At 45.2% G+C, this 20,407-nt stretch overlaps 3 protein-coding genes across 6 annotated transcripts; 2 read left to right on the top strand and 1 right to left on the bottom strand.

Moving 5' to 3' along the window:
• The first annotated feature begins 229 nt into the window (after positions 1–229).
• On the top strand, positions 230–13,518 carry LOC147429729 (small ribosomal subunit biogenesis GTPase RsgA 1, mitochondrial-like). Of its 4 annotated transcripts, none has more exons than XM_086495968.1 (6): positions 230–653; positions 10,725–11,179; positions 11,507–11,755; positions 12,228–12,419; positions 12,507–12,691; positions 12,782–13,518. In XM_086495968.1, the coding sequence occupies exons 1-6, from the start codon at positions 290–292 to the stop codon at positions 12,927–12,929; spliced, it is 1,593 nt and encodes a 530-aa protein (XP_086352094.1). In that variant the 5' UTR covers positions 230–289; the 3' UTR covers positions 12,930–13,518. The 4 variants fall into 4 exon arrangements, with proteins under 4 accessions (XP_086352094.1, XP_086352092.1, XP_086352095.1 ...); XM_086495966.1 differs by having other exon boundaries at positions 231–653; positions 10,704–11,179; XM_086495969.1 differs by having other exon boundaries at positions 232–653; positions 11,507–11,749.
• On the top strand, positions 9,176–10,682 carry LOC147429730 (uncharacterized). Its single transcript, XM_086495970.1, has one exon. The coding sequence runs from the start codon at positions 9,634–9,636 to the stop codon at positions 10,366–10,368; it is 735 nt and encodes a 244-aa protein (XP_086352096.1). The 5' UTR covers positions 9,176–9,633; the 3' UTR covers positions 10,369–10,682.
• A 582-nt stretch (positions 13,519–14,100) lies between the features above and the next one.
• On the bottom strand, positions 14,101–16,030 carry LOC147429728 (uncharacterized). The gene is made up of 4 exons (XM_086495965.1): positions 15,674–16,030; positions 15,292–15,337; positions 14,804–14,842; positions 14,101–14,647 (listed from the first exon to the last, which is right to left on the bottom strand). Exons 1-4 carry the CDS (start codon positions 15,736–15,738, stop codon positions 14,303–14,305), a joined length of 495 nt encoding a protein of 164 aa, XP_086352091.1. The 5' UTR covers positions 15,739–16,030; the 3' UTR covers positions 14,101–14,302.
• Between the last annotated feature and the right edge of the window lie 4,377 nt (positions 16,031–20,407).

Raw genomic sequence — 20,407 nt, 5'->3', positions numbered from 1 at the left:
GGACAAGAAAAGTAAACAAGGGCATGAGGGGGTAAACAATGATGAGCTTTATAACAATGTGAATTCATTGTGTGTCAACAAGTTGCACACACCTGTGTGGTTAGCTCATCGGGCTGCCAACCTCGAGGTGCTGAGTTCAACTCTTTGGCTGCCATCCTTCCTCTACCTCAAGATCCGCGTGTTTCAACCTCGACCACCAATCCCACCGCTTGGGGGTCATTAAGACCCCGTGTCAAATAGTGCCGAGGGATGTATGTGGGCTGATGTTCATATATCTTGGTGAGTGGATATGCTGAAGCCGAACATAACAAAGCAAGAGCTCCAAAGCTGCTCGCCCTTCATTTCCGGCGTCCAAATACGAGCTCGCAAGTTGCACAGAGAACTCCTTGGTCTCAAACAGCAGACCACCCGTAAGCTTGACCTCAAGATTTGCGCAGGTAGACGCATCGACAATGCCAGAAAAGAGTCCCCTCAGAAGAAAAGGCCTCGTGATTTTGACAAGAGCAAGGTGCCCGTTAGTGTGGAGCTCCCCTCCCCCTTGCAGACATCTGAGAAGCTTAATGAGGAGGACATGCAACTCAATTTCGACCAAGCCATCGGGCGAATTCTCTCTGCAAAGGCTAATTTCATGCGGGTTGTCGTCCTTAAACCAGGTATGGCAGTAGTAACTCAGATACTGCTAGCTTTCCATGTTTAAAACAAGGAAAGACTACAAAAATCAGTGCTAAAAGATACTTGCAAATTTAGTGTTTGGTCATTGAAGATACTGACTACAACATCCAGAACATTGCATGCCTGCAAAGTGGGGGTCCTCGCAACCTGAACCACATGTGAAACTGAAACCTTCAGCTAAGTTTATCTCCAAAAGGACTGCCAGAGGCCTACAAGTTGAAAACCATGAATATTTTTTTACAGGAATAGAGATCAACTGAAGGGCTCTACCTTCTTTTTGTTGTCAGTGCCAGTGTTATGAGTTTATGTTGAGACCCATAATATCAAAAGGTAGACCATGTTCGAGATAAGGCTGGGAGAGGTATGGTAAAGAGGTACATTCCTTTGTCATGAGGAAGACTTTCCCTAAGCGTCCCTTGTGTGTATTTGACCGGTGTTACGATTGAGTTTGTTTGGTCACTTAGGTGATCGAAGAGTTTGGTAGAGGTGGGATCCAACCTTGATTTGATTATAAGTTTTGTGAGAGGCCTACAAGATGACATGGTAATTCCCCTTGAGCAAGTTCAGAACTTGCAAGTGGTACCACCAACGATCCACTTGAACCCGAATTAGTTCTCGATCATAGGGTCCGCAACTCTCACAAGACTTCGTGTCTTGAATATTTGATCAAGTGGAAGCATCGTCCTGAATACCAAGTCACTTGGGAGTCAGTTAGATCGTTAAGGAATCGTTTTCTCGGTTTTATAACTAAGGATATTAGTGAGGACAACAATTAAAAATAAGGGGGGAAGTGTTACGTCCCCAGACAATAGGATGGGCGCCTGCAATTGTGTCCGACAAGTGTGAACGTGGCTATTTGGTTATGAAGTCCTATAAATAGGACTTGAGCCTCATTAGTGAGACATCTTGTGTGATCACCACACTTGGACTCTTGGCCCTTGGCAGCTCTGCCCACACACCCGTACTGGTGTGGGTTTCGTGGTATGGCCCTTGTGGCAGAGGCTAGCCCGTTTGGTTGCAGGCTCTCAGGTGGAGTGAGCTCGTATTGGCTCTATGGTTGGGAGGTGAGCCTGATGTCCGCTCACTACGTGTATCTAGGTGTGAGTTTGGCTTGTGTCATGTCGTGTGTGTAGGTTGGATCCGGCAAGGGACTAACACAGAGCCTATTGCTAGCACCATTGGGGTTGAGCAAGGATGTCCCCTCTCACTGACCCTCTTTTAACCTTGGGAAGACCAAGGTCATGATCTTCCACACCTCTAGATCAGTCCGACGAGCAGCCACTTTTACAGCAGCAGGAGGCCGAGTTGAGGTGGTCACCTCCTACGTTTACTTGGGAGTCGCCTTCACTAGCAGACAAGGACCCTTCTCCATGGCACATACCACCACTAACAGACTCACCTGAGGATATGCAGCTTTGGCCATGTTAGAGCGGAGATGTTATCAGACACACTTTCAGGAGCCCCGTAGGAAGGGCTGGCTATTTGATACATTAGTCACCCCACGCAGTAGCAGTGTGGGCACCAGGATTGACAGATAGCCAGTGGGTGCGGATCGAGAGACCACATGTATATATGATCTCCTGCTTGTTTCGAGGCAAACACATAGTGCCATCGGACATCATTAGAGCAAAGCTTGCCTCCCCCCCCCCCCCCCCCCCCCCATGGTAGTGGAGGCACTCTTTCAAACGATCTGCTTTATCCAAAGAGAGAGTGCTCCTAGCCGACAGACTCACACGGCAAGCATTTGAGTCAGCCATACAAATAGCAGAATCTGGTATGATAGAGCTTGGTACACATGTTAGAGCATGGTTCGGAGCACATGGCCTTGATCTTGAGAGCGTGCCACCTTTCCCCTTCAGCGGAAGATGTCACACTATAGAGATAATTTCCTTACCATATTGGAGGACGGGTTCATACGACAACCACACTATATGGATATTTACATACCACACAGCTCACGAGTGGTGATTGGTCAGCTCAGAGTATCATCACACAGGCTAGAGATAGAGGTGGGGTGTGCTTATGACATTCCCAGGGAGGAGAGGGTCTGTCGAATATGCAGAGAGGAGGTGGAGAGTGAGGAGCACTTTGTTTGTAGATGCGGAGCTTACGATGATATTAGAGGCAAATACGAGTCATTTTTTTGGGGGCAGCCTACCCTCCACAAGATCATGCACTCTCGAGATCAGAGACAACTACCTGTTGGAGATACAGAGGCACAGAGACACTGCTACAGCCACCTACAGAGACACAGGGGAGGGGGGGGGAGAGAGAGAGAGAGAGTCACAGCTTACAAATTTTTTCCAAGACCACACCCCCTCCACTCCTAGATCCACTAAGGGGAGTGACTCTCTAGCAGGCTGAGACGAGCTGGGCCAGACGATGTTGACGTGTTATTGGATGCCGGGCCTCATGACTCCAGTGTAGACCGAATGAGGAGATTCAGACCCGAGCGCATTGAGCTACCGAGGAGAGACGAGCCCAGATGATGGCTCACCCAGCTGCGTTCATCACAGGATGGAGCTAGCTAGCTTGATGCATTTGCATGGTTGCACTACCTGAGCATATAGACATGCACATACCCCTAGTACTAGATTCATTCCTCCCCATAGATCCCATCCCAAACCAAGGTTTTTTATCCTTATTCTTATTTTGTACCAGTTTGGATTGTTTGATAGATGGAGGACATACACACCATGTATATTTGATTTGTCTCATAGGCATACTTCGGCCTCACATAGACGCTAAAAAATCTCTCTCTCTCTCTCTCTCTCTCTCTCTCTCTTTTGTACCCAGACGTTGTATTAGATCCACCAGGATTGTATCAATTTGGTCTCATAGGTCATTTTGGCCTTTGAAGACGTTTAATATTACATTACATAACATTTCATCTCTCTCTCTCTCTCTCTCTCTCTCTCTCTCTCTCTCTCTCTCTCTCTGTCTCTCTCTCGGGCCTCTCCATATGTCTCTAACCATCTTGGCCTACAGAAGGTCCCCATATTTGCATCGCATTCAACATAGCTGATGCTACTAAAGTATCAAAGAGCCATAACTTTGTCCGAGGTTCGTGGAACTGAACCTGCGAACACATTCTCTCCAAGCCTCCCAAGGCCGCATAAGCTCTAGTCAGTCTAGTCTCTGCTGCTCTCCCCAAAGAAAACCTCGGCCCATGAAGACAATCCCAAGGTAAGTGTATGCATCTGTATACTATACAATCTCTTGACCATATGTGATAGTCGGTGCTGATCTCCCGATCCACTGTGGTGTGGTGTTAAACACCATAACCTTGGTTTTACCAAGGTTTACAGACAATCCACTATCCTTTGCAAAACTGTGTAATGCATCCAACTGTCGTTGCATACCCTCTAGTGAGTTAGAGATCAACACAATATCATCAGCATATAACAATGGGATCCATGTCCCTGCCAGCTGGCCACCTCTATCACCCTCTCTGTCAATGTAATCAGACACCTCATCAACATACATACCAAATAGAGTAGGAGACAATGGGCAACCCTGTTTCACCCCAATGGTGGAGCGAACTAAATCAGATATCCCCTCCGGGTGCGAACATGTCCCATTCATTGATCTTTATAGAGCCATAAGCCCCCAAATCAACACTATGGGCACCCCCATCTCCTGCAGTCTGCGCATCAATCGAGCTCTAGGTACCATGTCAAATGCTTTGCGGAAATCCACAAAGCTACAATAAATCCGTCCCGCATATGACCTACCCTCCTCAATGATGGCTCTGAGTGTCAGAATATGATCAAGAGCGGAGAAACCCCTCCTAAAACCGGCCTGGCCCTTTGCTCGTACACCCTCACCCTCTGCCCAATTACTCAATTGCTGCTCAAGAATGGATGCATACAACCGTGCCGGTGTGTGCCCAACTATAATAGTATGGTAATTCCCAGGCTCTGTAGGATCACCTGTCTTGAAGATAGGCACAATAGTAGACAACCTCTAAGTCTCAGGTAACCCCTCACACATGGCACGATTGAACAACACTGCAAGAACCTCTACCAGCATATCTCTAGCATGTATAAAGTGCTCTGCTACTAGACCACATGATCATATGCCCTGTTGGTTCTCATCCTGTCAATGGCTCTCTTTACCATCTTAGTGGTAAAGAAGGTGCTGGTAGGTGGGCATGGCTCTATAGGATCTGGAAGGGGGTCGTGTCCAGGAACTGTATATAACGATGTCGCATACTGGCCCCACAAATCAGAAGTAATCACTGGGGGAGGGGAGTGCTCATGAAAGAATCGCCATGCCTCTCCTGAGTCTACTCAAGAACAGCTGATACAAGTCTCGCTCCATCTGGGCCAAATAAGCTCGTTTCTTCCATCACACAAGGCGTCGAGAAGCAATCCGTGACTGCCTGTAAGTGATGACTCCTAAAAGAAGATCTCTTTGGAGCTGGGCTCTCATCTCTCTGCACTTCTCATGAGACCAACTATTCTGGGGCATGCTCCCAAAATGTCGCCTCTGACCCGGCTGAGTGTGTGGGTATGCCTGAGATGCTTCACCATGCAGTGTGTCAGTCAGTAAAGTGGTACACTCCTCCACTGAGAGACCGGGACTAGCCGTGAATAGACGGCTATAGACCTCCTCTGTATAAACCGAGTTAGTCTCTGGTGTAAATGTATAACGGGTATGTGACCTGCCTCCTGATGTCTGGGTTGTACTATACTGAAATGAAACGGACAGCTACACAACATCGACAGAGACTACAGTAGAGGATTCGAGCCGTACTCTCTCGACATCTAGAGTGCAGATGAGGATGGATTCTAGTAGTAGTAGTATTTTGTTCTAGTCTTTTTGTACCCAGACATGGTATCAGATTCACAATTTTGTAACAGTTTGGTCTCATAGGCATTTTGGCCTTTTAAAGACGTTAATATAACATTTCATTTCTCTCTCTCTCTCTCTCTCTCTCTCTCTCTCTCTCTCTAGTCGAATCTCATCTCTAGTATCCAGGATCTCACAGTTGGGTCCAGACCGGTCGAGGTAGCAGTAGATCATGCTCTGGTGTCAATGACCATCGCTTTCCAGTTCAGTGTAGCACACAGGCCACGGGTAGCAGCCCCTACTCGCTACACATTCACACGGGAGACGGATTCTGTATACATGGACGGGATCTATAGACGCCTGTGCACCGAGGACCCAGGGCGACCTCTGGAGGAGCTAACTAATATACTGACACAGACATTACATGAGGCAGCAGCAGAGGCATACCCACACACCCAGCCTGAGCAGAGCCGCCGATCAGGGAGCATGTCTCAAAACAGCTGGTACGATGAGGAGTGCCGCCAGACTAGAGCCATGCTTTAGAGGGAGGTGCTTTTGGGGGACGTCCCTCACAGACAGTCACAGATTGACTTCCGACGCCTGGTGCGGCGGAAGAAGAGGGCTTTTTTGGCTCGACTCGAACAGGACCTATACCGGCTATTCTTGAGTCGGGACTCGCGTGAGGCGTGGCGGCTCTTTCATGAGCAGTCCCCCCCCCCCCCCCCGCTATTTCCTCCACAGAGACCTGGGTCAGTACGCATCATCTTTGTACACAGTACCTGGACAGCCGCCCCTCCCCAACCCCCCCGACCCATGGCCCCACACATGTGCTTTTTTCATCGTTGAGATGGTGAAGAAAGCTATTGACAGGATGAGGATTGGGAGAGCATATGATCATGATGGCTTAGTCGCTGAGCATTTCATGCATGCCAAAGACCTACTAGGAGAGCTTCTAGCAGTTATGTTTAACTGTGCCATGTGTGAGGGCCTACCGGACACTTGGAGCCTATCTATGATCGTACCTATCTTCAAGACAGGAGACCCCATGGAGCCTGGGAATTATCGCACTATTATGATTGGGCACACTCTGGCACGGTTGTATGCGTCCATTCTTGAGCAACAACTGAGTAGATGGGCAGAGAAGGAAGGAATGCGTGCAACTGGGCAGGCAGGGTTCAGGAGAGGCTTCTCTACTCTTGACCATATCTTGACATTCAGGGCCATCATCGAGGAAGGCAGATCTCATGGGAGACGGATCTATTGTAGCTTTGTGGACTTTCGCAAAGCTTTTGACACAGTACCCAGAGCCAGATTGATGCGCAGATTACAGGAAGTGGGAGTACCCACAGAGCTCATTTCTTGACACTCAGGGCCATCATCGAGGAAGGCAGATCTCATGGGAGACGGATCTATTGTAGCTTTGTGGACTTCCGCAAAGCTTTTGACACAGTACCCAGAGCCAGATTGATGCGCAGATTACAGGAAGTGGGAGTACCCACAGAGCTCATTTGGGGGATCATGGCATTGTACAAATCAGTAGTAGGGCATGTACGCACCCCGGAGGGACTTTCTACAACGGTTCACTCCATTATTGGGGTGAAGCAGGGCTGCCCGCTCTCTCCTACTCTTTTCGGTATGTATGTAGATGAGGTTTCTGACTACATTGACAGCGATGGGGATAAAGGTGCATAGCTGGCAGGGACATGGATTCCACTTTTGTTATATGCTGACGATATTGTGTTGATCTCCGAATCCCCAGAGGGAATGCAATGTCAATTGGATGCTTTGCATATGTTTGCCCACGAAAGTGGTTTGTCTGTCAACCTTGGTAAAACCAAGGTTATGGTGTTTAATACCACCCCACAGTGGATCAGGAGGTCAACACCTACATTCACATACGGCCAAGAGACTGTGGAGTACATAGACGCTTACACTTACCTTGGAGTGGTTTTTAGCGGACCCACATTCTCACTCAGAATAGCAGCAGAGACCAGATTGACTAGAGCCCACACAGCATTGGGTAGATTGGAGAGGATGTGCTCGCAGGTCCAGTTTCAGGAGCCCCGGACGAAGCTCTGGCTCTTTGACACCTTGGTGGCTTCAGCATTGCTCTATGGGGCTGAGATATGGGGACCTTCATTGGATCACCACGGGAGGCCGGGCTGCACAGACGGATGGGGGAACATGGAGAAACCTCTCGTCTCTATGATCTCGCGGCTCATTAGAGCCAAGGCATCAGTACCACGGGCCATTATCCGAGCAGAGCTAGCGGCCCCGCCACTGGTGGTGGAGGCGCTCACCAGATCAATCTCCTTCATAAACCGCACATGGGAACTTCCCAGAGACAGATATGCTCGCATAGCACTTGAGTCCTCTCGACAGTTAGCCATACAAGGAGATACAACATGCTGGTATGGGGAGATAACATCATGGTTTCAGGCGCATGGGTTCAGCATGGACAGGCTGCCACCATTCCAGTACTCATTGGATGCACCATCTCTCAATCTTACACAGTCGGAGATCACCAAGCTCATCCGCCAAGACCTGACCCAGCTAGACACCAGGAGGACATGGATACAACCAGCACAAGAATTGGGCACGAAGATGGCTTTCTATAGAGACCACCTTCTCCAGCTCACGGAAGATGGTTTTGTGACGAGACCAAGGTACATGGATACCCACTTGTCTCATGGGATACGATGTGCTATTGGCCAGTTACGCACATCGTCTCACCAGCTACGGATTGAAATTGGGAGATACTGCGGAGTACCGGCAGAGGCCAGGACATGCCCCTTGTGTGACCTGGAACTTGAACTACGAGATACGAGGACGCTTCCATTGCTTGTTCAGAGAGGGTTTTGGACCACTCTCAAGAATAATGGGATACGAAGATCAGAGATGCCTGGGTTTGTTCTTGCTCGAGCTGCGCAGACACAGAGAGAGCTTGCTGAATGGCAAGGCCAGCCAGTCTCAAAGACGGATCACAGACTTCTTTAGAGCAGACACGGGACAGCCGCAAGAGCCACTCCCACAACAGAGCTCCCCCTCGTCTCACACGAGAGGCACATTGATCGAGCGAGCGATTGAACTAGGGAAATCCAGGCGCCCACGACTGCGAAAGACTACACAGCATCGACGAAGGTTACGACAAAAGATTCGGAGCACGCTGGCCAGGCATGCACGTCGCTCGGTCAGACTACTAACCATGGAGGAAATTGATGAGATTCGCCAACAACTATGCTAGATCTTTTGTGATTCAGTTATCCCAACAAGCCGCCCATTTTGGCTTAGTTTTTTGCTTAGATCACATTGACCAATCATAGATCCCATAGAATATATCTTTGTTTTGTTTTGTACTGTTGTTAGGTTATTTTGTTATTCTGACTTTGTATCAGATCCACCACCTTGTAACTTTCTGTCTCATAGGTCATTATGGCCTTTTGAAGACGTTAATATAACATTTCATTTTCATTTCATTTCTCTCTCTCTCTCTCTCTCTCTCTCTCTCTCTCTCTCTCTCTCTCTCTCTCTCTCTCTCTCTCTCTCTCTCTCTCTCTCTGTGTGTGCAACACAAGAGCCCGCTCTGCAACACAAGAGCCGCTCTCGGTCTCAAGCAACACAAGCCGACCTTTGATACTCTGCACAATCTAATCCTTTGTGTCGATTCTCTGAGAATCGATTCTCAGACGATTCCCACATAAGCTTGACCACTTAACACAGTCAGCCGACTACGTCAGAGCTCCCCTCACGCGACCTGCAAACAACAGTGCCTGGTTCGGCCCTGCTGGTTCGGACCTGCCGACGGTGAGCATCTATTCTCTGGCGACAGTGAGCATCTCTTCGAATCTCTTCGACAGCGATAGTGCATTCGATTTTGCTCGCCACTGGCTCGACTGCTCGACTACTCGATTCAAGCTCGACTACTTGACTGGCTCGTGCTTGACTACTCGATTCAGTTAAGCTTGAGTTTTCGATTTCTTGTTAGGTTTGTTTCAATTAATCAAGGGTTAGTTCTTGCACAAGCTTCTTGCACAAGCCTCGACCCTTGCTTTTCCAACCAAGCCCACAGTTCTCTGCCGAGGCATACAAACCCACACTAAGCAGAGATTCACACAGAATTTCAGTTTTGTGTGTGCTCTCAACAAGAAGAAGATTAGCATCGGAAGCATGACGACCGAAGCCACCACTACGAAGAGCTTTGCGAAGACACGACCAAGCTTTGCTGCCGTTTTAGCAGTGCCAAGTAAATCTGACCGAATCGAACGCCTTCAAGCAGATCTCGATCGGGTCATGGAAGAAAATCACGACCTCAAAGCTCGCCTTAGCAAGCTTGAGGCACGATTTGATTCCATGGTCGATCTCGCCACCAACAAAACGAAAGAAGTCGAAGCCAAGGCCATCGAAACACACTCGGCAACCCTTGCGCAGGTGAAGACATGTGTGACAGTAGAGCTTCGAGAACAACGACTCCAAACAGAAAATACCCTCAAGATCCGCATTGGTGGGCTACCTCAAGCATGGGAAACGACCAAGTACGACTTCTCGGAACGCATCAACTTCCTCAATGAAACCCTCAAGCCGATCAAGGTCGACCACAACGCAATAGGCCGTATCACTTGGAGAGGCCCTGACATGCCTATACCAAGTGGACATGCCATCATTGAATTCGAAAGTAGAGAAGGTCAGCTCAAGCTTCTCCAACAATCACGTCTTCTCAAAGACACCAAGTTTTGGATCGCAGAAGAACTCACCCCGCTACAACTCAAACGCAAAAGTGAAGAGCTCAAGAAGGTACATGAAGCCCGCAAACAAGGCAAATGGGCAGTCTACCGAGGTGGTAAAGCCATCATCCAGGAGTTTCGAAACCCCAAATCGGCTCTCCCCACAGCTGATCCCTCTTAGGTTTTTGTCTTTTTCATCTTTCCATCTTTCCAATGGACCCTCGGTCCTTAACTGATATGTATTCAGTGCGATTTGCTACAAATGTCACCGTTGTACTGTTTGTTTTTGGTCCCATGGGTCATATCTGACCTCCGTGGATGATAATTCAATCTATCTATCTATCTCTCTCTCTCTCTCTCTCAATCTGTCACATTTTCCATTCTTTGTAATATCCGATGATGAGATAGAGATGATCGCAAAGGCTGTATCTAGGATAGGTAAGAGAATTAATGGTATTATTCATCTTGTGCATGAATTGTTAAATAATAAAATGTGATATCTGTGATGTTTTTAAGGTGGAATACTCACAAATACAGGATGTCAATCCTCGACATCGGAAGAAAGTTTGGCATCAGAAGGTACACCCAACAATAATCGTATGGCTCTTGTAGAAAAGACAGAAATTACAGTGGATGATAAGGGTTTGACCAATCCTGGGCCGTTGGATGCAAAAGAAAAGCTTGGAAGAGAACTTTTGTGTGTTGTAAGAGCATTATTGAAGAAGATCAAAAGGCGGGTTATGGTGGGAGACAAAGTGCTGGTTTCCGGTATCGATTGGGTTGATGGGCGTGGAATGATAGAAGAAGTCTTTGACAGGGAGACAGAAATTTTTGATCCTCCTGTGGCAAATGTGGACCAGCTTCTTGTGCTGGCCGCTTTAGATCGCCCAAGGCCAGAGCCACTGTCCTTAAGCAGATTTCTCGTGGAGGCAGAATCCACGGGAATTCCCTTTACTGTGGTCTTCAACAAAACAGATTTAGTGTCATCCAAAGTAAGTATTAAGATTTTCTCAAATTTTTCTAGCATGTCTCTCATGGCTTCTCCAGTCTTGAAGGGTGTTTATATTCATAGTAACGTTGTAAGTCTGCTAAGCGCTTTCAATAAGCACTATCTGGCCTTGCTTTTTCTCTTTCACCACTCAATTAAAGATAGTCTATCCTTCCTCCTAAAGGGAGGTGTGGAATAGGTACCACCAGCTTCCCAAAAGGAACACTGCAGGGCATCATTTTGTCTATTAGTTGTTTGATGTCTTACTTTTTTGTAACTCAAGCGCGTTTTCTAGGAGTACCACTTCTCTGACTGTTGTTTGTGCAATTAGGATGTTTCTGATTGGGAGAGCAGATTGAGTTCTTGGGGTTATAAGCCTCTTTTCTGCAGTGCAGCCTCGAAGTTGGGAATTAGTCCATTGGTCGACATTTTGGCAAACAAAACCAGTGCTATCATAGGTTTGAGTGGAGTTGGAAAATCAAGTGTGATCAACGCTTTGTGTGATGAAGCAGGCTTGGAATTGTGGAACAGCAGCTGTGAAGAAGATCCAGTGAATGTAGTAAAAGATGAATCTGTGAGTGTAAGACCATTGAACTTTGTCAAATAAAGAATTCACATGCTTTTGTTTTCCGAGACGTGTGCATATTACTCTTTGCTGTGTACAATGTCCATTTGTAGCATACTTATTTTCTCAAGATTTCCATATTTGTAGCAAACTTACTTCTCAAGATTTCCATATTTGAATAAATAGGAGCATTTTGCTTTGCTTGAATTGGCATTTCAGGGCAGGCCATTCCTTTTTTCTTCGGAGTTGGATGTAACTTTTCTGCATGGATGTTATTTGATGCATTCAAGCACCCTGATTTCATTTTTCACTGTCCGGTCCACTTGCTTGATCTTAATGCAATCAAATCAGTCTTCAAACTTGATAATGAAGAATAAATGAATGCCAATTGTAAAGCTAACTGTGTGTAGTGCTTCATAGCGTTGCTGCTGATCTTTGTTCGCATTGTTTACCAGTTTTCAAGGACAAAAGCTCCATTCTTATGCAGGTGTGGAGTGGAGTGTATGAAGAGCAAACAGTAGGGGAGGTTTCAGAGAGAACTGGTCGTGGCAAGCATACAACGCGCCATGTGAGCTTACTGAAACTACCTAGTGCTGGGTACCTGGTAGATACACCAGGATTTAATCAGCCCAATCTTGCCAGAGTCTCAACCAAGTCCTTGCCTCTCTTGTTTCCAGAGGTATCACAGCATGAAATGGTTTTCATTGGCTTTGAGGTACTTTGTGTCCTGGCTCCTGCTTCTCAAAGGTGGGATTTTTTGACACAGATAAAAAGTAAGCTCAATGAGGCCACATGTGCCTTTGGCGATTGTCTTCACGTAGGAGAGCCAGACTGTGCAGTTGGAGGAGATTGGGATCGTTATGAGCACTACCTTCAGCTACTTGAAGAAGTGAAGAAACGTGGACAGCTCGAGATGAAGACATTCGGGACCAAGAGAGAGAGTGAAATGAGGTACTACCAATTCTTTGAGGAAGTCCTTTTTAATGTTGGAAATCAATTGAAATGTTTTGTGGTCAATAGCATGTTGTGATTTTTCCTTAGGTACAAGGTGGGGGCTTTGGGTGTAAAGCAGGCAGAACCACGACTGGTTCTTAAAAAGCACCGGCGTGTTTCCAGGAAAAAAGGAAAAGAGGATCTTGCAGTGGAATTGGCAGAGGAAGTGGACAGCGTGTCTCCGGGGGAAGGATAGGAGAAAGTGTGATGCACTTTCTACTCAATGGAGCTGCCCTTGATAACATTGTTCACGATAGCGGTGAGTGTGCCCATGGCCCACGTTTTTGCTAACAAGGCCTCAGAGGGGTTTGGACAATGGCATGTTTCATGCTATAGAGGGAAGGCAGTTAATTAACTGCTACAGGCTTTTGTTGTGTCTGTCAGACATTCAAAAGCTGATCAAAGAGAGGTGTGTCCAATCAAGGATTAGCTGTGTGTGTGCACACGTGCATAGGCCTTTTCCTTTTTACAATCTTTGCATCAGTCCCTTTATGATTGTCTCTCTCTACAAGAGATGGACCCATCTTTGTATGCCAATGCCCTTTTCACAGATGTTCATTATAAACTTGGGCATTATACCCTGTTCACTATAAGCTTGGCATATCTTGTGTATGATACAAAATGTGGGGTTTCCTTATTCTGAGGTTTCCCACTAGTAATTTGAAAGTGTTTTAACAAAAAAAAAAAGTGTGCGCCCATGCTGTGGAGGGTTATGGTTGCTTGTGGTAAAGAGTAAATGGAATGAAAAGAAAACAAGGATAGCCTGTCTACGAGTTACTCCATGAGCTTCTTGTGTAGTCAAGTCCTGGTTCCTATTCTCCATTTATACAACTCTATGTCTCCTTGCCCTGTTCATTTTGACCTGTACTTAGCAATCTATTGTTATCGTCTGTAAAATTTGCTGTACTATAGCAAGTACGAATTTGCAAATTTTTTTGGCCTTCCCTCAGCAATGTCTGCACAAAACCGGCATTTAATGTATTTTAAATGGAAAAATTGCCAACTCCATGCTAGGATCCGAGGTTTCCTTGAAGAAAATTGGCAAAATTTTACAAGTTTGTGTAAAAACCGGCAATTCTAACCTAGAAATCAGAAGAGTTTTAAGTGTGCCCTTTCTCTCTCTGGTTGAGAAAAAAGGTTTTTGGTGAGCCTTGAACTTTGGTCTCTAGTAGACAAAAAGATCTTGGTCTCCTTTCTTATCATTTTCTGCTATAATTGGTTTCATTGTCAAATGTCTAAATACTAGGTCAGACAAAAAAAGGTTAAATACTATAGTTCAGACACAATAATATGAGAGAAGATGCGTCTAAAATTTAGGGTACATGAACAAACTTAGTATGAGATGAAGCAATGGGAGTATCTAGGATTAGTCCAACTGGAATGCTCTTCCATGATATGGGATGGGAAATGCATACTTGAACTTCATGGCACTCCCAGCAAGCTCAGGTGTGTTTTCCTTCTTCAACTGCAAATGTGGCATCCTATTTCTGCAATGACAGTCCCTGGCATAGGGTTGAAAGAAATTCCAAACATATTATCATTAAAGAGAGAAACTTGTCTTATGCTCATCTACTTCTGAGCATAAGACATCGGTCCCGTATTCTGAAATAGGCAGGCATCTGCACATAGCATAGGGTTGTCGAAAGAAATTCCAGACATCATCATAAAAGAGAGGCTCGCGCAAGAGTAGAGTGCATGCCAAAGCTCTCTCCTTTGGAAAGCAAACTGCTTGGAGAAAACAAAATCAAGTCCCCTGCCAACCGCAATTGCTGCATGCTCGATTACTGCTTTCGACCTACCTAGTGTTAAAACTTGTTGGCTCAAAACCTTAGCTCCAATGCTACTTTCGAACTCCACAGGACTAGAATCCAAAACCAATCCTGCAAGAGACTCTTCCACAACTTTGAATTTGTCCTGCAAATCAGAAGAAGAAATTTACTTGGCTCAACAATCTCTCGATATACATGTGTCTGAGTGTGTGTTCACTTCCACTAAATGGAACATGCATCAAGCAATGAGAAAATTTGGATGTTTGCAGACTATTTGGTAAAGATGAACATCAAATCATACCTTATCAGTATCGGCCTCTCGGCACTGCCCAGGAAAGATCTGCAACACCACCTCCACGGTAAGGAAACACACATGGAAGCAATAGCACAAGATGAATCAAACGATGAACAAAGAACTCCAGAAAGCCCATTTTCTTCACTGAAATAGCTCTTCTGGGACTGACAATGCCCAGACTCAGGGTGAGGGCAGGCCACCTTCCAAGATGAGAATTGACTAGCCTAGTAGATAATTCATGAAACACACTAATGATTGGCGGTCCCCTGCCCCCAATCATACCTAGCTAGGTATGTGGTGCCTCCCTAGCAGAAGCTCATGATGTTATGCATTGTATGAAAAACACCGGAAAAGACTCCATTTTCCTACATGAGAAAATGACGTCGATGCTCAAAAGTTTAGTGAGGTTGACCTCACCGCATCAGATAGCCCTTAAAAGGTCAACGAGATTGACCAACCTCGTGACCTCCCCATTGACAAGTTGGTGCTCTAACCTTGCGCCTGTGTGGGTTTTGATGCTCCCCTAGCCACTTCATTTGTCTATAAAGTAAACCACCCGACGCAACAATACACTCGGGTGCTAAACGTACACCCATCGAACGGATCACAAGCATCGCAGTAAATGTGCCCTCGTTCTCTCCCACTGATCCCATCGCTTAGGGTTCATTCAAGGCTCCAACTGGAAGGATATTGGGTAAAATATCCATTGAGGGACTATTTTTGGTGGGGCTCTCCTTTTGGGGTCCACAGGGTAATGCTTCATGCATTGCCACATGTGAGGGATTAAATCCACGTGGGGTTGCAAGAGTTTGGAGTGTGGACTATATAATAATGGAACACAAGCTACTCAAAGCTATCGTAATTGTGGGAAGGCACCTTGAGAGCTTGGCGCTATGGAGGTTTCTCTTGTCTTCCTTGTGGTGTCTACGCACTGATGCCATGCCAATCGGTGTTGAACTCTAGCGGTGTTATTGATGTGGGTGGTCTTGTACTATAGATCCATCAGTGCCCAATTTGGTGTAGGTGGCATTTACACGCGAGCAGTCCAAAGGGAAGCGTCACAAACCTCAAGGTGCTATGAGTGGGAATAGAAGGATAAGTGTTGTGCATGATATCGAGGGGTTGAGGATTGTGTTTCTAAAATTGGCAAAAGCCCAAACCTTTTGTGTTATACTTGGGAAGCCACAAGCCAGACATAACAGGGTTGAGGAAAGGTTCTTTTGGGGTGATTGGGGTTATTTGGAACATTATGGACTAGTTTTTATGAAAGGGAAGCAAACATCAAGGTTTTCTTCTCTCTCTCTCTCTCTCTCTCTCTCTCTCTTCTCTCTCTCTCTCTCTCTCTCTCTCTCTCTCTCTCTCTCTCTCTCTCTCTCTCTCTCTCTCTCTCTCTCTGCCGGAGGAAGGAAGAGATTATGGGGTTATTTGGAAGATTATGGATTGTTTTTTGTGGAAGAGAAGCGAGCATCAAGGTTTCTTTTAACTCTCTCTCTCTCTCTCTCTCTCTCTCTCTCATGGAGGGGCGAACGAAGGAGAAGGAGCTCTTATGGGGAGTTTTCGAAGGGTTCTTTTTCTTATAGCCAACACCCTCTCTTGATGTGAAAGAGGGTTCCGTGGGGATTTTGGGTGCTCTCAATGGAGAGTTGAAGGAGGTTTATGATAGATGGGGAAAGCTTTTCGCAATGGAGAAGAGCAAGAGCATGTTCATGGCATGTACACATTTGGATACTTTGAAGGGATAGAGGAAGAAGGGAATCAATAGCTCTTGTGCTACAATGGAGCTCTTCTCTCTCTCTCTCTCTCTCTCTCTGATTGTATCAATGGTTACTTTTATTCAAGATTGAGCCAAGTTTAACCTTCTTGTTTGGGATATATAATTGACGTGTACATTAGCAATGTGTGTATGGTCAATTTGTAAACTTTGGGCTATACAAAATCATAGAATGGAAGAAGCATGTTTCAATGGCAAGCTTAAAGTATGTCCTCTCTTTGCAATTTCTCTAAAATTGGCTCATTTTATGCTGATTAGTGCTATATATACTCCCTTCTCTCTGCTTTTGCTCCCCTCTCACATCTCTCATAGCTAGAGGCCCATTGTGTTGATGCACTCTGATATAATTTTGGTGAAGTTGACACGAATCTGAACATGGTGGGAGAGTGAAGATGGCGTTGCATGCAGAGGTGAAGCAGGTCCTATTGAAATTTTTCAAATTAGCACAACATACTTCTCCAAAGAGGTACAAAAGATACCAATTTTTTCAATTTTAATGTAGATATTGATGCTTTATCAATTAGCATGAAGAGGTACAAGAATCAAAGGACTAGACTATGTGGAAGTAGCCTTGGATGTTGTGTATCTCAAGTGCAATATTTTCAAATATTATGATCCAAAGGGACTCCTTACAAGCTACGAGATAGATATGCGATCATGAGGAGGACCCAACAAGCTTATGATTGAATCATTTGTGCAATTAGTCATCCCAACTTTATATGAACAGGTATCAGGCCTTGCCAAATAATGGAGACTACTGGGAGTATTCTAGCTATTTTGCATGCAAGTGACAAGTATATGGCTAAACAACATGGATACAAAGTTCAATAGGTGTAGGATGTCAAGAACGCGTTGAAAGCATACCAAACTGGATAGATATTCGAGATCAGGTTCTAGCAAAGCTAGAAGCAGTAGTAGACACGTGTCTTCAATAGGATGACTTTTCTACAAAAGTTAATGCTTTGGGTGCGAGTTTTATGGGCTTTACGCTATGCTTGTATTTAATACCTCTTGTCTACTAGATGTCTTGGTAGCATGTAATCATGTGGTAGCATGCAAAAAAGACACCTAAAGGGTGTAGGCATCCATGGTGGTCATTTTTAGAGGGTGTGGACTCACTAGACATAGTAAAATAGTTCCTAAAAGAGAATCCAAGAGTTCAAAAGTGGATTTGGAATTATTTGAAGCTTATTATGATGTCGTGTATGATGCGAAATAAGATACCTACACTAGCTTTATATACTTGTGGACTGTACGGTGAGTGGAGATTGCAAGGGAGAAGAATAAGCACACAATGTTGGTGGAGCTCAGCGTGAGGATTAACCGCTCTCGTCTCCTTATTGTCCTATATAATCAAAATAATAGATAAGTGTTAGTACGGTTAGTGTGATGGGTGCCTGGCCAGTTGGCGTGAACCCTAACAATCTCCCACTTGAAAGCCAATGTGGCCCAAGTAGCCTACATATGTACACCCTATACAACTGTGAAGCATTCAAGTGGCTTCACCCTACACTCATCATCTCCATGCAATGCGCAAATCGCTCTGAGGGAAGGCTCTTTATGAGAGCATCTACATGGTTGTCATCCATATGAACCTTGACTAGCTCAATGCCCTTGCTAACCAAATTAATGTGTCTCGTATCATATGATAATGAAATTTTCTGTGTTTTGACTTGGAGTTAAACATTGGGTTCTTTGCTAATGCAATCACACTCATCATCTCCATGCAATGTGCAAACGACTATGAGGGAAGGCTCTTATGAGAGCATCTGTAGGGTTGTCATTTATATGAACCTTGACTAGCTCAATGCCCTTGCTAGCCAATATATCCCGTATCACAGGATAACAAACTTCTTTGTGTTTTGATTTGGAGTTAAAGACTGGGTTCTTTGCTAATGGGATCACACTCTGATTATCACAATGCAACACTAGAGTTTGAGTAATGCTAAGATGTCCCACTAGGCGAGCAATCACACAACTTCTTTGCTAACATAGAAAACTGGCACAACTTCTTTGCTAACATAGAAAACTGCCACATACTTTGTCACTGTGGTGGAAGATGACATACAATTTTGGAGACATGATCTCCATGACACGACTGCTCCAGCAAATAGAAAAACATAGCCGCACGCAGTCTTCTACTATCTGCACAACCCACATAACCGGCCTTCGTGTGACACACATTGGATGCATCACTATTTCCAAAGCGTAAGCACTTGTCTGCCATACCTTTTAGATATCTCAAGAAGAGTCAAGATATGCTTCATTGCTTCCCAGTGGTTTCTGCCAAAATTTTCCATAGATCTGCTAACCACTCCCACTAGAAAATCAATGTCCAGTCTCGTGGCTACCATGGCGTACATAGGACATCCGATTGCTGAAGAATATGGCACCTTGGCTGTTTTCTCTTTCTCAGCATCAGAGTTAGGAGTATCATTCTTGCTAAGTTTTGCATATGCCTGCATTGGGGTACTCAATGTAGCCTTTTCCCTCTCTCCATATTAAAACAGTACAAGACCTTGTTGATATACGTTTCTTGAGACAAATCTAGTATTTCATGTTTTCTATCCCTCCAGATATGCACACCAAGAAAGTGACTCGCATCTTCATAGAAAACTGTGTGCTAAGTGACTATTCCAAAATAGAAATCTAGTCTTTAGACTTCCTAGCATTGAGCATATCATTGATATAAAGTATCAAGATGATAAATGAACCATTGTTCAAATTTTGGGCATACAAATGATGATCTTCATAGATCCTTTCATACCGTTGGGACTGCATGTACTTGCCAAACTTTATGTACCACTATCTTGAGCCTTGTTTTAGGCCATACAATGCCTTGTTTTAGGCCATATAATGCCTTACAAAATCTACACACCGGTTTTGCCCTTGTAGGCTTCTCAGATTTGACTTCAAAACCCTCTGGCTATTTCATGTAGACTTCCTCATCAAGATCCTCGTGAAGGAAATCCATCCCTCTTCACCTCTATTTGGACAAATTTTATGTCCTCACTGGCTATAAGTCCAAGCATAAGACGCATCGTAGTCATCTTGAGCACTAGATAAAAAATCTCATCGAAACCCAAGCCTTTCTTTTGCTTGAACCCTTAGCAGCCAATCTAACCTTGTACTTAGGCTCGGGATCCTCTGCTGTGTACTTCCTCTTGCATTTGCAAGGCAAGGCTTGTTTGCCCTCTAGCAACTCTATCAACTCCCAAGTCTCATTAATAGTAATTGAATTGTATTTAGAGTGCATTGCTTGCTCCCACCACACACTATCTTCCATCTTAATAGCCTCTTGGTAGTAGGTAGGCTCTCCATAGTCCATGATCAATATATAGTCTACTCTTGGCTGAAATTGCTCAGGGGCATAAGAGATACAAATACGTGTTGATCTCCTCATTACTTGACTGTTAGACTCCGCTCTCTCAGGAGCATCACCAGCTCTCTCTAGAGCACTACTAGTGGTAGATACATCACTAGTAGACTGAGCTGTTTGAGTAACTGGACGTGAGGCTATATCCTTGAATCTTACTCTACAATAATCAACCTTTTTCATAGAATGTCTGTGCATCTTTGATTCATTAAAGATCACTTATGAGCTGAAATTACTCACCAAGAGTCTGGGTGTCAGAGAATAACCCATCTCTCCATCTACACCATACACAATGAAGATGCATTTGTGTGACTTGGGCTTCAACTTCTTTCTAAGCTCTTTAGGAACATGTGAGAATGCCTCACACCCAAACACACATAATTTTTCATAATTAGGCTTCTTCCTTGTCCACATCTCCCATGTAATCTTGTAGTTCAATAGTGTATTAGGCGACCTATTGATT

The sequence above is a fragment of the Adiantum capillus-veneris genome, chromosome 22 (assembly GCF_014529385.1).
Source record: "Adiantum capillus-veneris isolate H3 chromosome 22, ASM1452938v2, whole genome shotgun sequence".
Classification (NCBI taxonomy): domain Eukaryota; kingdom Viridiplantae; phylum Streptophyta; class Polypodiopsida; order Polypodiales; family Pteridaceae; genus Adiantum; species Adiantum capillus-veneris.
This window is presented reverse-complemented; position numbering and strand designations above follow the sequence as displayed.

What these genes read in the sequence shown, in the direction of transcription:
- LOC147429729 (XM_086495966.1), top strand. Translation starts at nt 290, where the DNA reads ATGCTGAAGCCGAACATAACAAAGCAAGAGCTCCAAAGCTGCTCGCCC. An exon ending in TGCCTCTCTTGTTTCCAGAG is followed by an intron (nt 12,420 to 12,506) that starts GTATCACAGCAT and finishes TTTTTGACACAG; the next exon opens with ATAAAAAGTAAGCTCAATGA. An exon ending in AAGAGAGAGAGTGAAATGAG is followed by an intron (nt 12,692 to 12,781) that starts GTACTACCAATT and finishes ATTTTTCCTTAG; the next exon opens with GTACAAGGTGGGGGCTTTGG.
- LOC147429730 (XM_086495970.1), top strand. Translation starts at nt 9,634, where the DNA reads ATGACGACCGAAGCCACCACTACGAAGAGCTTTGCGAAGACACGACCA.
- LOC147429728 (XM_086495965.1), bottom strand. Translation starts at nt 15,738, where the DNA reads ATGGCATCAGTGCGTAGACACCACAAGGAAGACAAGAGAAACCTCCAT. An exon ending in CATAGCGCCAAGCTCTCAAG is followed by an intron (nt 15,338 to 15,673) that starts GTGCCTTCCCAC and finishes TTTACTTTATAG; the next exon opens with ACAAATGAAGTGGCTAGGGG. An exon ending in GAGAGGCCGATACTGATAAG is followed by an intron (nt 14,648 to 14,803) that starts GTATGATTTGAT and finishes TCTGATTTGCAG; the next exon opens with GACAAATTCAAAGTTGTGGA.